The 17,555-nt window shown below is 42.4% G+C and overlaps 1 protein-coding gene across 1 annotated transcript; it reads right to left on the reverse strand.

The window, feature by feature from the left end:
- Positions 1 to 76: 76 nt before the first annotated feature.
- sltm (SAFB-like, transcription modulator) lies at positions 77 to 17,436 on the reverse strand. The gene is made up of 20 exons (XM_086025708.1): positions 17,272 to 17,436; positions 16,391 to 16,478; positions 16,253 to 16,308; positions 14,393 to 14,420; positions 12,088 to 13,249; positions 11,487 to 11,530; positions 11,292 to 11,401; positions 11,071 to 11,220; positions 10,371 to 10,483; positions 10,158 to 10,297; positions 8,398 to 8,498; positions 8,261 to 8,317; positions 8,048 to 8,175; positions 7,677 to 7,836; positions 7,444 to 7,562; positions 6,204 to 6,380; positions 4,408 to 4,710; positions 4,180 to 4,318; positions 2,940 to 3,151; positions 77 to 642 (listed from the first exon to the last, which is right to left on the reverse strand). Exons 1-20 carry the CDS (start codon positions 17,404 to 17,406, stop codon positions 537 to 539), a joined length of 3,528 nt encoding a protein of 1,175 aa, XP_085881834.1. The 5' UTR covers positions 17,407 to 17,436; the 3' UTR covers positions 77 to 536.
- Between the last annotated feature and the right edge of the window lie 119 nt (positions 17,437 to 17,555).

Genomic DNA, 17,555 nt, shown 5'->3' on the forward strand with positions numbered 1-17,555 from the left:
GAGGATGGGTATGAAGGATACACCGTAATGCTCAAATGGCTTTGCGCAATACCAGATTCAAAAACTGATCAGGTGGTCAACATAACATCTTTATTTCCTTCATGTGCATTAACTGACAGTTATGAAACCTTATGCATGTGGGCTAAATTACCATTTGTAATAATTCCTGAATTATTAATCTATAATTCTAGAATTTATCAAAACATACTACTAGTTATGACAGCTAACAAATATTTTTGTGGTATGTGATATTTTAAAAGTGGAATCAAGAATTGCCTTGATAAGAATAAGAAAATAAATGACAACTGGAGGTAAATATTAACATGTTACAAAGAACAATCACCTAAGTACAATTCAAGTTGTGAACAAAGTGGAAATGTAAAAAAAAAAAAAAAAACAACAACCCTATGATGAACACTTTTATACAAAATAAAAATTATTTATCCCGCCAATGTCACTGCGCCACCTTAAAGACTTACTCTAGAAAATAAAACGCATCAGAGTCCTCAGTTTGTACTGGTTCGATGTGGTCCACATTAGAATTGCCGTGTTCTTTTGAAAGATTTAAAGCCACCCGTGCTGCCGCCGCTGGGAACGGAACTGCTGGTGATTTGGACGATGCGACTCATTCCAGATGAATGACTGGAGGAAGAGGAGGACATGTGAAGAGTCAAGAATATTGACCGTTAGAATTTTTAGAATCCATTACTCTACCAATCGTCCCAGAGATTAACTCATTCACTGCCAGACATTTTCAGACCTTCTCTTTTACCCTAACGTTTGAAAAAAAATGGAAAGATTTTTCCTGGGATTGACTGGCTGGACTGTGAAAAGATAAGTACATTCGTCAATGGCAGTGAACGGGTAAACAAAGTAATCACATAAAAGTTGATTTTGCATTTTTAAACAACAATAGATGTACAAAATATGCGTGAGTTTCAGTATTATTTTTGTCCACTTGGGGTCACCATCCTTACATTTTCAGAGCTAACACGCTATAGAACAGTGATTCTCAACCAGTGAGCCAGGCACATTTGTGTTCGTTCCGTGAGAAGCTCTTCAGGTGTGCTGCAGGGAACTCATCAAACTGGTTAAAAAATGATTAATAATTTTTTTTAAATCTTTGTTCCTCTATCTATAATAGTGACTTATAATTATATAAATAATTTTCTTCTATTACATCATACAAAGTATAGATTTGACATTTTTTGTAACATTTTGTTTGGTGGCGTGGCGTGAAATTTTTCGAGCTTAATTATTTGCTCATTAAAGGTTGGGAATCACTGCTATAGAACTTCACTTCTTTCATGTTTTTAAAAATTTTGTTAGCAACATCATGGTGAGTGGCTTGCATCTTGTGGTATGGCCTGTCAAATTCTTCTTTAAAGTGGAATGTGATACCTTCACCCCCACCCTGAGGAGGTTGGCAGTGATGTCACTAACTGTGGTTTTTTGGTTGTTTCTTCACAGCTGTTTTTGTCATCAACTATGTTGATATTCTTGGCCGACCTGTTCAATTGTAACGTGGCTGGGTCTTCCAGCATGATAACTAAACTGCGTGTCCACGATAACTAAACTGCGTGTATAGACCTGGTCAAGAACTACAGGAACCGTTTGATCTCTGTCTTTGCTAACCAAGGCTAAATTACCAAGTATTAAAAGTGACTTTTGCTGGCTGCCCCATACTAATTGGCCACCCATTTTCACAAATTGTATAAAAATCATACAATTTGATTTCCTGGATTTTTTTTTTTTTTTTTTTTTACATTCTGTTTCTCACGCTTGGTGTATAGCTATGATGAAAATTACAAACCTCTCAGCTTTTTAAATGGGTCAACTTCCAAATTTTTTTGTTGCCCAATACTTATTGGCCCCACTGTAAAAAGGAACACCTGAGCAACTAGACGAAACATAAATCAGTCACATGTTCCAATAGTTATGCACTTATAATGGGGTGGCTTCAAACAAAAGGTGCTCTGTCCTGAGTTGTTTAACAGATCTAGATGTAAATACCGTGAAATAAAAGATGGCCTTCTGAAATTATCTAGCATTCATCTTTTGGTCTGAAACCCTAATGTCTTCAGTACGCAACAAAAGCAAAGGAATTGACCTTGCCGTTCCAATACTTTGGAGGGGAATGTCTTGTCTCATTTTTCATATCACGTCTGAGCCGCTTATCCAAAAAAAACTGGAATTTGAACAGCGGTGTGTAGACTTTGTATATTCATTTTAGGAGGAAAGGGGAAATGTGTTTGAATGGGAAACAAATTAGGTGTGGCATCAAAATTGATACCAAAAATTGGAATACAACAGCAAGATACTGGATATTATTGATTTCTTTGACTTGATGTAGGATCTCAGGGACTTTATACTATTATAAAATTGCGCAAAGGCATATCACAAAGTTCAGGATTACTACTTTTCTTTTTCGATAACACTGCGACTACCAGGATTTTGAAATTATTAGAACTACGAGAGCAGTCATTTTGACGGAATGCGCTTTATTGCACCCTGACAATGACGTCATCAACTAAAATGATTGCTTGCTGCTCGAGTGTCTAATAAAGGTATTTTATTTATTAAAATTCTATTGAGTATATTCTAATGTAAATTATGTCATAAATGAATGAGAAACAGTTGGTGGAGGGCCTATATTTTCCCCGAGCGGCTCTTACAATGCGTGCGTGTCAACTGTTAAGAAATATATTAGTTTGGTGCCGAAAGAAAGGAGACGCGTGTCGCAAAATACTTAACTGCACTTCACTTCGAAGAAGAGGAAGTAAATCAGAGGTTCGGCACACAAAACATCTCCGTCCCGATCGCACCCCAAAACTTTTATTTTTCCCCTTGGTGGAATTATGTCAACAAGCACCACATAAGCTCATTATTTTATTTATTTCGACTGTGTGCCATGTACTACCCAGAACATCTGCGTTTACCTAGACGGCGGCGACATCATGCTGCCACGACTGTTGCTCATCCTGCGGTTGTCAGAGAAGCTTCCTCCTCCTCCTCCTCCCCCTCCTCCTCCGCTGCCGCCGCCGCCGCCTCCACCGCCGCCTTGGGAAGCCGAGCTAGCGTGCCACTCTTTCCTCATTCCCTGCTCCCTGCTATGACGCTGCACCACCACCCGGCGGCCTGAGTTGAAAGGCTGTACGGACATGGAAAGCCAACTGAGCGTTTTTTCCATACACTTCAGATCCAGTTTGAGGTCCGTGTACATTTGTTGTCCTTACTAGCAAGACAATTCAGTATATCTATATTATCTATATACCTACAGTCGGCGGCCGGACCAAATTGTGTTCGGGTAAGTGGAACGCGTGTTCTGTTTTTATCAATAGAAAAATGACCCAAGCTATATCTGAAACCTTCTCCTCATGGTGATAACACACTGTTATGGGATTTTCTTATTCTTTAATTTTTTTTTAAATTACTTCTTTTTTTTTTCACCGCGAATATAGACGATTACATAGACGGGAAAAATGGGATTCTGACTATGCTTAGTCCGACAATTTTTTTTTTTTTTTTTTTAACTTGTGTCAGCTCTTACTGCCACTGCTTTTACTGACGTTTTAGGTTTTTGCTGTGGGAACATTTCAGCATTGGTATCGTAGTCAGCATTTTGGGTTCATGACAACACCACCAACTAGTGTGCAGAAATGCCATCAGTAGTGGGAAAAACAAAAGTGGTAAGAATAGTCGTTCCACTAGTCTGGCTGCTATTGAATTGTCTTGCTAGGCGAATCAGTTTGAGCATTTATTCAGTAACCTTAAGGTCCACTTGTCTGCTCCTTGACCTCTGAAGTAGCACATCTTTGGCATGCTAGTAACATCTTACTAATGAAGCAAAGCCAGCTGACAAGTGAAAAATTCAACTAGTTGACATCTAGCACTTCAGTAGTAATACTATTAGCATGCAAATGTCAAGTAATGCAAACATTTGTCCCCACAGTAACACAGCACAGAGATGTCATCCAGTAATGGGGAAAAACATTGACCGATAATCTACTAGTGCACCCCAGTCTTTCCAATAGTGCACAGAACCTTAGTAGATGGGACTCTTGAGTGTGTTAGTACATGGACCTGTAACTGAGAATGAAGGATATGGAATAAATGCTCAAACGGCTTCCCATAGGAATAGATGAGTGGTTCGGCGTGATAAGAAGCTGGTAAGCAGACCTGGCTATTCATCACCATGGCTCTTCCTCCATCCCGATTGTTAAAGGAGCCTCTTCCTCGGCTGGCTGAAGAATCTCCTCTAAGTGCGGAACCTGGCCCGTCTCGGTCCGATCGCTCCGTGCGAATTCGCATGGGTCCGCTGGGTAATGCACAAGAACGCCACAGCAAATAAGCTGAGGTCATATAGGGGGAAAAAGCAAGGGTGACAAACGGGGGGAAAGGGTTTACCGTAACTCGCCCTTATTGGCATTCATGTCAGCGTTGTTCTTCCAGCCGTGGCTTCCGTCCCTGGGGGAGCGGGGTTGGGACATGCCGGACACCCTGGCTCCCATCGGTCGATCGTGCATCTGGATGGGCCGCCTTTCGTCTCGATCCCTGCGGTCGGTGTCGCGGAGGTCTGTGCGCGAAGGAAGCGGCTCGGCCCGTCGCACCGCTTCAAAGTTCTTGGGATACCGTTCGAAGCTGGTGCTCTCTCTCTGAGGGGAGAGGCGACTCTTCTTTGCTTCCGGCTCGCCGGCGAACCGGTTGCGCCTGTGAAAAGAGGACAAAGATGAGACTCAGTGTGAGCATGTGTGTGTGTGTTGGGTGGATTTTCCTAAGTTGCTTAATTATTTCATATTTAGCATCTCTATACTGTACAAGTGCCCTCATGGCTATGACTGTGTACTAACCTCACTCAAATCAAGGCATTGCAATTGCACAAATTATTAATCCTTCAAAGAATGATCATCTACGTAATTATCAAAATATTTATTCAGCACTTACAACGGGGCACAATATATGTATTTTGTTATAAAAGCAGCAGTCCCCAAACGTTTTACCAACCATTATTATGTGAAGACATTATGGGTGGCAAAATAAGTCGACTTATTTTATTTTTTTAGTTTTTCTCTCGAAACTGCTTCTCCCGCCGCTCCTGCTGGCCATCTGCCTGTCTGTGACGCGCATGCGCAGTGGTGGTATCTGGGTCATCGGTGATGTCAACAGAGGCACAATGGCTAATTTAGGGTAACGATTAACCGATGTTTGCATCAAAGTCCAGAGGTGGTTAGTGGCGCATCCATCGAAAAAATTATGTGTTGCAAACACACCTTTCAAGGCAGTAAGTACTGTCTGTAGGTTATTCATAATAAGTACCCACCGCCCCCCGGGCACTGGTGAGGGGTCTGCATGAGGCTAACCTTAATTCATCCCCCTATATCCAGCCAAGTGTGCATCGGGTGAGTTTGTTTCTTGTGGCACCACAGCATCCTCTCAGCTGGCTTGTTTCAGGATAAACGTCTTTCAGTCCAAAACTGAAAATGTACTTTTGGGACTTGAATGTTCAATGATTTAGTGGCCCGGTCGGGGCAGGTTATGACAGTGGGCAGTGACATGACACAGCAGGGCGATGGCCCCGTGACGCCATTGAAGTCTAACCCTGGGCTGGATACTCAATACAGACACTAACCTAGGTGAGTTAGAAAACATTCTGACACACCAACAACGTTGTTTTGAGAAAAATTTAACGACTGACAAGTGTCCTTCTAAAACAACTTGGTGGCAAGTATGGGAGTGTCTGTACTTTAATACCTACTGTAGAGGCAGGGATGTTTCTTGCATGTTGCTATGGATAAGAAGTCTCTTTGTGTGTGTGGGCGGAGCTAAGTGTGTTGGGGTGTGTCACTGGGGTGGAAAGATTGCCTAATTAATAGCACCTGTGTCTACCTGGAAATCTTTCGTTTGCTTGGTACAGGGAGAGAGAAGGCAGGGTGCAGATATTTCTGTTGACTGCTAGTTTTTACCATCCTTTGTCCAACACTGCAACTTTGTTTTGATTCATTGTACAGTGGGAAGCATCTGATGAAGAGTCAAATAAACACCAACAAACTGCGGTAATGGCTTCCATCTTGGATTCAGTGTGTCAGACAGAGCCCTGCTTTTCCCATCTCAGTGACTAATGTAGTTTTTTTTTTGACAGTCACGCAATACCTACAACACTGTAGTTCAGCGACTGATTTGCTCATAATTGAATTGAAGCGAACCTGTCAAACGTGTTTGTCTGCTCGACATCGGCCTGTGGGAAGCGGCCCCTCTGGCGGGTGTTGAAGTTGGAGAAGCGGTTCGGCGGCCGGTTGAAGTTGCCGCCTTGGTTAAGACGAGCATCAGCTGCATCGGCTGGAGGCTTCTTGTTGCCGTTCCAGTATGTATTGTCTCTCCGACTGAAATGTGAAACACATAGTGGTTTTACTTTCTTTGCTAAGTTTCATTTTTAAGCATTTTCTCATTATAAACCCGACCATTTAACTGATTACTGTATTGTACAACAAATACAACCATGATGTAGCTTACAGGAAGAAACAATTGTTGCAAAACTATTCACACCAAGTCATCAAATCATAGTCAGTACTTGGTTGCCGCTCCTTTGACAACAATAACAGCTTCCAATTGCTTTGGATAGCCAGCAATGGGTTTTGCGCAATGTTGTTTTGACAGTTTTGCAATACTGCGCCGGCTGAGTCAGGGTCCGGGTGATCTCAGGTGGACGGCAATCTTCAGATCCCGTCGCAGGTTTTCTATTGGGTTGCGATCCGGGCTTTGACTTGGCCAGTCTAGAACCTTCACTTTCTTCTTCCTGAGCTGTTCTTGTGTCACTAGTTTTTTTTCTCTTTTCCCTCTCTACGTTTGTTTCCTACACATTGCTGTGTCAGCAAAAGGCAACCTTTCTCCCCATAGTTGTTAACTTTCCCATCGCACAGAATGCAAAGTGATTTTGTTGTTTTGTGTTTAAAAATATCCCGCTAACTATTGTGGAGGTTGCCTTAATTTCCACAACATCTTAAATTAATTTCAACGCATAAAACAAAACTATGTTGCCGTATTGCATTCTCGTATGGGATAGAATGAGATATACTAATACTAGGGGCTATTCATTTTACCACAGAGACTTCCTGAATGTCAGGGAGAAAAAGCAAAGTCGACCAACACATTGCTTAACAGACCAACTAAACCACAAAGTGTTTACTTAACCAACCCTATTTTATGGCTAGATAAATAGCAGGATTCCATTAAATAGCGGATGTCTGCGATCCCTGAAACGTGGACGGCAAGTAAGATTATTAACAGGTTAATACTTGGTAATGGTTTTGATGGCAGCAGTTTTAGCCTTCAACAAATTAACGAAAAGCTGAACAACTCGAAAGTCATCTAGTGTCATGGAACTGATTTCAGTGTTGCTCCAGCGTAAAGTCGCAAGACAACGCTAAAATAGCAAAGTGTACAGACCCATGCTCCACATCACGGCCTCTTTTAAGGTTTCTCTTTTCCTGCTCATAACGGAGGTGCTCCTGCTGTCGTCTGAGCTCTTGTTGCCGTGCTATGTGTTCTGCCTCTTTCCGCCGCTCCTGAAAGAAAAAAAGAATTCCACACTTAAAAGAAAACACCTCCAAAAATGATTCTTGATAACGATTCTTTTTACACTTTTTTTCATTTTTACGGGCAGTATACCGTGTACGTACTTGCTCTATTCGGATTCTCTCCCTTTCGAGCTTCTCCCTCTCAAAGCGTTCCCTCTCCAGCTTTTGCCTTTCCATCTCCAGTCTCTGGCGTTCACGGAAAAGGTTCTCACGCTCTTCGCACTCCCGCTCACGGCGTGCCTGTTCCATCATTTCACGGTGCCTATAAATAATCAGCATAGACACAATTTAGCACTAAAAACACTACAAATACAAATAACCTGTGATGTCAGGTCCTGCTTGCAGATTGACACATTAAGATCCAAACAGCAATTAGCCGGTCAAAAATGTGCCTGACATTTTCCTTCTTAACCAAAAAGTGTTGACGCAATTGAAGTATACTCCTACATTTATGTCCATTTTTATTCATCTACCTGCGCATTTCTGTGGCTCTACGGGTACGCTCCATCCGTTCGCGCATACTCTGCTCCTTTATCTTTGCAAAAGGAACAAAGCCGCCCTCCTTGTTGACAAACCGCTGTTTGCTTTTAATCATCTCCAGCTGCAGTGGGAACAGTAAATTTTACATTGATGAACCATCCCATTGGTGAAGACCAAACAAAAATAATGGAAAAAGATGTGAAAACCTCTTCAGGGGGTATCAGCCATTTGGGACGTCTTTGCATGGGCATGTGAACAAAAGGCTGGAACAAACCAAACAGAAGTACATTGTACAACCAGGTGGGGATGCAACTAAACCGTCTCGAGTCAAAGTCTTTCTTACCTTCTCAAAATATCTTGTTTTCCTAAAAGGTCTCGTTTTGAAAAAAGTCAACTTTCCTTTGGTCTGATCTCCCTGCTCCATACTGCCTGGACTCTTTGACCCTAGAGAGAAAAACAAAAAACAATAGAATAAGGCCCCACAACTGTTATATTGAATTATAGAGGGTTTTTCCTGTCTTCAAAATTGCGAGGCAGCCGCCTCCACCTAAATTTTATGCCCGCCTCCAGCCAGAGCAATTGATGTCCTCTGCAGCAGCAATGCATTTTAACTGCAATTGCAGTGTTTGCCACTATGAAGGACCTACATCAGGCCTGGCCGACCGATGGCTCTTTGCCCGGTTTCATGCGGCCGTAAGCCATTTTCGCTCTGAACTTGCAGCGCGCCGTTGTCAACTCCATTCATTGTATATGTGGTGAGGGGCGGCACCCCAGATTGCATTGTTGGGCGGCGCTGCGCATACTCAAACGTCTGCCACAACGGCAAATCCCTTCGGATTGAAACATTTTCTACTTTACAGTGGCGCCGACGTGACGTCAGAAGCGTTTCCAATAGGAGAGGGGCTGGTAAGCGATTTATTTATTGCCATTTTGGCGGACTTAAGTAGCGGCATGAGGACAATGAAGGAAGCCCTGAGAAATAAAGTGCATTTACTGCAGTAACACTGAAAGACACATCTTGTCTCCTCCTGATTTTTCTTTTTAAAATGAGCAAAGACTGGGCTTTCTTTTGTAACAAAAGATGCATCTTGTAAACAAGTGGGAAAAGCCCCACTTTTTACTTCTTGGTCGGCTGCAACATCAGCACTTCCAAATATGGGCACGCTGTTACGCGCATGATAAAGGGCTTGTCCGAACGCAGCGACTGAACAGATTACATTCGACAAGCGAGGTACTAGGTATGTGCTTCTCACGCATGCACTTTGATGCAAATTAGACCGAGGGGAAAAACGTTCAGTAGTGTTGCCTACCAAGGTCGCGATCAAAATGGGAGGGAGGGGGAAGAAAAAAAAAAAGAAGAAAAAAATCCCCCCCCCCAAAAAATCAGACCATATCAAAAATATGAAGTTCAACAGAGGATGTTTTAACACATTTTTTGTTGAATGTAATGGCAGTTCCACAAAAAACAAAACAAAACAAGAACACCAGCACAAATATGCTGCAAAATTATCATATCTTGTGGGCTCATATGATGGTCTATGTTGGGAGGTTTTCTGCAGGTTCATTCTGCCTCATATCTTTGGTATCATTTGAGCAACGCTTCACATCTTTAGCAGTACTTCAGTTCCCTTCATGCAAACATCAACCAGGAATTTTCCAAAGGGTACTGAACTTCGCAAGCACAAGTTGCTCTTCTTGAAAGGTCAGGCGTAAAAGTAGACAGTCGTTCCCAAAATTTATGCTTTGAAATTTGAACACCGCATTAGCTAAAAAGCCATACAAAGACCCCTTCTTTGTATTTTGTCAAAAAATGCAAGAGAGCTAGGGAGTGAGAGGACGTGATGGGGTACTTTATGTGCGCCCATATGTATAATGTGCAGTAACACTTTAAAAATGGTGGCTCTAGTTTCAATAAATGAATGCTTTTTGATAAGTCATACTTTTTGAAACTCTTAACTTAAAGTATGTTCCCTGTAAAAAAGTGAGGCAGTTGAATTTACAGAATACATGCACGTCATGGGACATGGTCAGGATGATACCACGTATGCCTCAATTTGAGCCGTAAAAAAAGCTGAGAAATAACAAAAAGAAGTAAAAACCTACGTCCAGATCTGTCATCTCTCTTTGAAGAACTTTGGGCAGAATTTGATGTACCAGAATCACATTTGCCACTTTTGGTGTCCTTGGATAAGTCTTTGTCCTTTTCCCCAGATTTGTCATCTTTTTTGTAAGGTTGCTGTGATCTACATGGAAGGACATCACATTGAAGTCATTACATAGAGAAGGCAATCCTTTTGCCATTTTATTCTCACCCACTTGTTAGACAACTTGGTCCCTGTGGAACTGCGCTTTTCACTTGACTTGCCGGTACTTGCTGTGTCATCCAATTCAGTCTTGGAGGACTCTTTTTTGAAAGGGTAATTTTTGGCCTAGAAAAAGCACACAGCAGGTTAAAGAAAGACATCGCAATGATGTACCAATAACACTTTTTACAGACCAAGTATTTACATTTGAGTACTGCTTGATATCTGGTAATGCCATTGTCTTGCAATTTTGCTGCAAATGTTTTTTTCAAATAAATTGTTGTTGAAAATATTAACTTTAAATATAGCACTGATTAAAAATATAACTCATACACACAGTCACAATCAAATCGGTAGAAACCATCTTTTATTAAACATGGATTTATAATATACAACTCCTTTTAGAGTATAAAGAATAAATGCGTATGTGTATTGTTACATCTAGTGTTTACGTTGTGGCATTGTTTGTTTTTATATTAGGTTTACGTTGTGGCATTGTTTGTTTTTATATTAGTTACCGCACACTCAGGGAGGACTTAAACGTACGTATAGCTTATGAGGAACTGGTTGAGTATCAGGTTTCATACTATCTTAGTGGTATTACAAGTACGTGTACAGACATAAGTATCGGCAGCAAATCATTCCTAGAAAGAAGGCAATGCAAGTCAACAAAAAAAAAAAAAGTTTCATGTTCTGAAGTTTACTTCACTTACGCATTCAACATATATCTCCTGTCCATCAAGCTCAGTGCAGTCCAGTTGAGAGATGCAACGTGTCACCTCTGCACTGGAAGACATGGTCACCAGGCCATAACACTTCGAGCTCGGACTGCGGGCGTTTGTTAGGACCTTGGCACTTAAAACCTGTCAGCAACAGATTGAGATTTTCATTTCAACCATACTGGGCGGAAAATAAAAAGAGGATGCAAAATTACCTTGCCATATTTGCCAAAGAGGTTCTTCAGAGCCGCTGCTTTGGTGTTGAAGGACAGGCCACTCACCCAAATGTTATGAGAAGAGGTAATGTTGCTGCCACTGCCAACAACTGCTTTCCCACAACAAATTAAGCAAGGATTGGGAATTAAAACAAAAAAGTGTCAAAAGAAATGAAGATTTCCAACACGCCTTACCCTTATCATCCTTTGTATCTTTTCCATCTCTGTCTCGTGAAGAGCTACAAAGCAAACGGTGCCACAACAAACAGCAAATGAGCTTCGGCAAATGAAATATTCTTATGAAGTGACAAGGACACATCTTTGGGGGAAAAACAAACATTATACGTTTTGGAAAGAAAAACAATCCTGTGAACAAGGCGTGTAGATGTGACAATGTCTCAAAGGCTTCAGAGGTTTTCCAGTGGTGATGAGTCAGGATGTCAGCCAATTACTTTCCTTGACCAATGAACTCTTCAGGTGGTGTGTGGACCTTCTCAGTGAATATAAAAGGTGCCATCAAGAGAACTAATGCTCTTATCAATGCACTTCAGCCAAAAATGGGAAAGGCGTTTACAGCGTTGGAAGAGGCAAAGTAACAAAGAGGGCTTTTCAACTCCTGGGTACTGTTGTAATTTACCATGAGAAAAAAAAATAAAAATAATCGGAGGGATTGGGATCATCTGTGAACACTTCCCTTATGGCAAAAAAAGAAAAATCTTGAAGCTACCCACAATGTTGCGCTGTGATAGAGGTGAACTTGATAGTAGTATCAAAGAACTGACATAGAAAGACAAACCTCTTTACTTGACCAGATACCCCAGTAGACGAGGGACCTTTCTTCCCAGAATCCTTTTCTTTATCTCCGGCTTCAGCTTTCTTCGTGGCCTCTCTGCCGTCCTTTGACGACTCGCCCCAGGCGCCGTCATCTTGCTTACCATCTTTGTCTTCCATCTTCATGTCATCATCTGTACTCATCTCGGCAGAGGCCTCAGGCTCATCGTTGCCCTTGTCGGCCTCTGAATCTGGAAGTTTCACATGTTTACCTGTGTCCAGAAGATCATCACCATCAACATCTAAGGTGATGGCGTCTTCATTTTGCATCGACACAGACAGGTGATCGTCCTCGGCCTCTTTCGAGGAATCCACGGCTTCGGCAGCCATCTCTTCATCAGACTCCAATTCGGGTTCGGCCTCCCCGGCCGCCTCGGGCTCAGCTTCCCAGTCGCCCTGCGGCTCGGCCTCTACCTCGTCGTCTAGTTGCGGCTCGGCCTCTGCTTCGTCGTCGTCCTGCGGCTCGGCCTCTGCCTCGTCCTGCGGCTCGGCCTCGTCCTGCAGCTCGGCCTCTGCCTCGTCCTGCAGCTCGGCCTCTGCCTCGTCCTGCAGCTCGGCCTCTGCCTCGTCCTGCAGCTCGGCCTCTGCCTCGTCCTGCAGCTCGGCCTCTGCCTCGTCCTGCAGCTCGGCCTCTGCCTCGTCGTCACCCTGCGGCTCAGGCTCAGCCTCTGCCTCGTCAACTTGTGGCTGAGCCTTTGCCTCGTCGATGTGCGGCTCGGCCTCTGCTTCGTCACCGCTCTGTGGCTCAGCCTCTATTTCGTCGTTAACTTGCCACTCGGTATCTGCCTCAGCCTCTTGCTCGGCATCTGCATCCAGCTCTGGCTCGACATCCGTGTCAGCGTCCACCACCTCGGGCTCAGAATCGGCCTCGCCGACAGTGGCTTCAGTCTCCGGTTCAACCTCAGGTTCAGCCGTGGTCTCAACCTCAGGTTCAGCCGTGGTCTCAACCTCAGGTTCAGCCGTGGTCTCAACCTCAGGTTCAGCCGTGGTCTCAACCTCAGGTTCAGCCGTGGTCTCAACCTCAGGTTCAGCCGTGGTCTCAGCCTCAGGCTCAGGCTGAGAGAAGCTGTCCTCGCCGAGCGCAGGCTTACAATTTTCGTGTGTACCATCATCTGTATCTGTTACATCTGAGGGATTTAATAAGGATACACATGGCAAAAACACGTTTAACATGGACATGTCACATGTTTCACCTAAAAGTAGAATAGAAAGCACATTTAGTGTTAGTGGTCATCGAGGGCGTAGACACCACAGGAAGACACAAAACACACAATCTTCATTGAAAGGGAGCGAGGATTTAGTATTCATCACTTGGAAAGGACTCCAGTAAAGCCAATTCATGGTGAATGTCGCATTCCTGATGGCGCCCAAAGGTGGTGAACCTTTCCTGGTGGGACTCAAATCAGAAATGAAGGTGAGGGAATTCTCAACCAATCATCCTCTACTTTCATTGATTGCAGTGGTCAGTCCAAGAAAGGTCATCTGTATGTTTAAAATAAATAAAAAGTCCTGGAGTCCATCCTTTTGATGGCCGTCTGACGTGTCCAGTGAGCAAACACACAGCTGTGTGCACAACATGCATCTCTGTAACCAAAGTCTTTGTCGTTGTAGTCCAAGCATCGTCGAACTGTTGCGCTGCAGCTTACGACTCCCGACTGTCGTTCGCGGGAAAGAAATCCGTGCAGTTTAGATGGACAACTGCCTTGAAGAGTCGATCAAATCCTGTGACATTCCAAATGCCGATGCATTTTGAGCTTTTAAAATTATGTAGACACAGGCCGTCTCCTGCAGCCATCTCGCATGATGGCCGCTTTAAGAAGAGTCCAACTGACTACTATTCAGTTTACTTCGGCTGTCCATGATGTCATGTCCAGGATGACAATTCATCATGTCAAGAGGAGCAGATGAATTTCCTCAAAACAAATGATCCTCAAAAGTCTTCGTTTCACTGTTCATTTGATCATATATCAGTTAGAATGCCGCCCATTGCATCTTGTGACTCCTGCAATGTGACAGTTGCATTCCAGATCCATTGGAAGTGCTGAAAAACCAACAGCATACGTCCTACAAAGCTTGCGTGCAACGCCTTTCCAGTGCATCATATGTGGGACATATCGATATTAAACATGTCCATTTAGCGTTTAGTAACCTGAAAAATGAAGTCCCTAGAAGAAAACATAAACCTGGTATGCACAAGGTGCTTTTGCCACCATCTGTGCATGATTTGTACAGTATAAAGACCTTCTACATTAATGCGTCAGCATACATACCTTTCTCTGATGCACACTCCTCTGTTTCCTAGAAAAGATTGCAAGTAAAGTGAGTCATTAGGTGTTTAGAAACAACAAACGAGAAGAGAAAGCCATTAAGTGTGGGTTTGCTCAAGTATGCCATCAAAGCTTCCGGTAGACTTAATTTAAACAATTTCAGTTCTGTTTTGCAGTGCCCTTATCTTCTTTTTTAAGTATGAAATGATACCACAATTTGGACATTGTCTTATATGCACTCTTTCGTCCTGGCTTGCCACCATCCCACCAATCTATTTCTACATGCAGTGGCAAGCGAATGTGTAGTAACATTGGTCCATGTGGAAAATGATCACTGCAAATCTTTGAGACAGACTTTCCCTGGACTCTTTTCGTGATATAATTATTGGTTATTTGCTTAATCACTTCAGCCCTAACCAGTCCCTTCAGGATTTTGCAATGTTGCGATCACAACTATTAACGCAAATTCAAGAAAATTCCACAAAATCTCACTTTACCGCATGTTTGTTTAAACACCGCCACAACTACATGATAAAAATGAACTTTTCACGAAACTTTGGGAGTTATTTTGCCTAAAAAGGCTCCGAGGGCACCCTACTGGAAATAGCAGCGGTAGCTAAAGTCACGAAGAAGAAAATCCCAACGTCACATCCCGTTTCAGATGATGACGCCCGTTGACGGCAGAGAGATGTGGAGCAAAGAAACGCTAAGCATTTACCAACTAAAAACACGGCATAGGACCATGCAAACCAATATCTGGACCTCTTGCAGCAAAAAGCGGGCGTAAACTATTTTGTTCTAAATGCAGTGTAATAATAGATTATAAAAGAAAGGAATCCATCGACAAGCACTTCAAGACTATCGTTCCAATTACACGTGAAAAGTTTTGAAACAAACATGCACTTTTTACAAATCCTCACGGAGGCGATGGAAGTGAGGTCTGTCGGGAGCACAGAACAAATTAAGGTTAGAAACAGTTAAAGGGAATATAAAATGTGTATGCGAATAATGTGTGGTAAGCCTAGCGTTGGGCAATATGCTAACGTAAATCAATCATTAAACCTATCGCTAAATGTGTTAGTTGAATCATCAGACAAATTTGAAATATGTGCAAAATTACCAACTGATCATATTAAAATGATTGTAAATGTACTATTACTGGTACATGTTTTCACATGCTCCTAATAACATTCACAAATTGTTTTTAAAATTTGATATATTGCCCACCTGTAGTTATTTCACAGTACAAGCTGATGTGATATTACATTTTATCAAGGCACCCATTTGGGGGGGAAAAAGTCTAAGAGTGGTCAAAGTTTTCGCTTTCTTGTCAGATCTGTGAAGCTATCAACATCCCATTGTCTGTTAGTGACTACCCAGCTATGACAAGATCCCCGAGAGAGAACGTCATCAATGGATGAGCCATTCTCGCTTATCATCATCTTACAAAAATATATGTATTTAGCTGCAGTCTACCAGAAAGAAGATGCACTGAGGAGCAGCTACATTAAGAAAAAGACTTGCCGTCATATTTGACTCAACTCCAGATGCTGAGAGATGTGTACTAAATATCCAATTTCAATAATATACACATCTGTAAATATCTGTTGCTCTTTCAAACATCTTTTGTAAAAATCCACTTCAAATTTGTAGAAAAAGTTTGCTTGATTGTAAACAAATTAGGTTTTGAACCCCAGAAAATTGGAACTTTTATCGCAGTTTTTGCTGCACCTTTTTGGAAAATTGCCCACGAAATCAGGCATTTTAGACCGCAACAATCATAAAAAATGCCCGCAAAATCCTGGAGGGGCTGCCTAACGGGGAAAAAAACACACGGCAGCAACTAAAAAGTATGTCACTTACCTTGGAAGGCATATTGTCTTCCACAGTAGTGTCCAAGTCCGAATCAATTTTCTTTCCTGAATAAAGATGAGTGCAGACATTGTAAACCGTCGAACTACTTTGAAGCCACACTGTTGAGTAGTGCAAACAATAGATTACCTTTGCCTTTTACACTTTTCCGAGTAGATGTGCCTACTGGAGCTTGTCTTTCAATACCGCTGGAGTCCGCATCTTCACTCTCAATAGCCTTGAAGCAGATAAGCATATCGGTTAAACCCTGTCAAGTTCATCCCAATTACACTTTTGACTAGTGGCTCCACAAATCATGTCTGGAAAAGGCTTAGCCCACCTTCAGAAATTTCCTAAGTGCTTTTGAAAGAACAAATGATGATGAGAAATACATTCGTGAACCCAAACACCCTTAACTGTTCTGCCACTGACGCTTATGCCTCTTAACTTTCGTTGACGCAGTAATAAAGTTTTCTCCCCCCATGAACTAGGCCAATATTATTTAGATGGGAAATCACCAAACTTGCGTTCACCAAACTAGAAGGTCTAAGTGCACTAAACATATGTGGCCTCTGAAAACATGAAATTGTGATACTTCAATCTTCAACAACGGCTCTAAGAAAATCATAAAAAAGAAAACATCACCTACTGCGAATAATCCCATTCTTTCATGTAAAGGCTAATAGTACAGAACAAGGACAACGCTTAACTGCGTTGGCTTTGTTCGTTCCTCAACATTAACGTAATGCAATTATAATCTTCGGCTTGCTTTTTCTAACCATTGTAGTATTAAGATACACTTAACTCGCAATCGTGCTGCATTTATTTAACGTAACTAATAAATTGTCTGATAAGACAATGACATTCATTTTTGCTCCGACCATCAAAAAAGTGCGTGACTTTGAAAGTGAAATCTTATCCGTTCGGTTTACCTGCTTTTAGGCAGGCTTTAAACCAGCTAGCTCGCAGGCTAACAATTCGCTAGTAGATGCACTCCATTGCGTTGAACACACAACATTCACGATCTTTACCTCCTTCAATCTGGCGAGAAGCACACTTTTAACACCTGAAGTGTCCAAATTCCGTCGTTTGAGCTCAGATTTGAGGTCAACAACCCTTAATTCTGTTATTTTCTTCAGCGCCGCGGAAATGGCTACCGACGCCATTTTAACGACTGACTTTTACATTCACGTGCGCAGATGGGTTTTTTCCCCACCTTTGAACGCGACAGTGCCTCACGCTGGCCTGGACGAACAAATCCATGTGGATTTGGTCTCGAGTACTCGAGTACGAATAAGAATGGAACACAAGTAGA

This window comes from Filicampus tigris, chromosome 3 (assembly GCF_054856515.1).
Source record: "Filicampus tigris isolate MCC_2025a chromosome 3, RoL_Ftig_1.0, whole genome shotgun sequence".
NCBI classification, from domain to species: domain Eukaryota; kingdom Metazoa; phylum Chordata; class Actinopteri; order Syngnathiformes; family Syngnathidae; genus Filicampus; species Filicampus tigris.

What these genes read in the sequence shown, in the direction of transcription:
- sltm (XM_086025708.1), bottom strand. Translation starts at nt 17,406, where the DNA reads ATGGCGTCGGTAGCCATTTCCGCGGCGCTGAAGAAAATAACAGAATTA. An exon ending in GTATCTGGTCAAGTAAAGAG is followed by an intron (nt 11,531 to 12,087) that starts GTTTGTCTTTCT and finishes TTTGCTTTGTAG; the next exon opens with CTCTTCACGAGACAGAGATG. An exon ending in CAGACAAACACGTTTGACAG is followed by an intron (nt 4,711 to 6,203) that starts GTTCGCTTCAAT and finishes CTCTTTTCACAG; the next exon opens with GCGCAACCGGTTCGCCGGCG.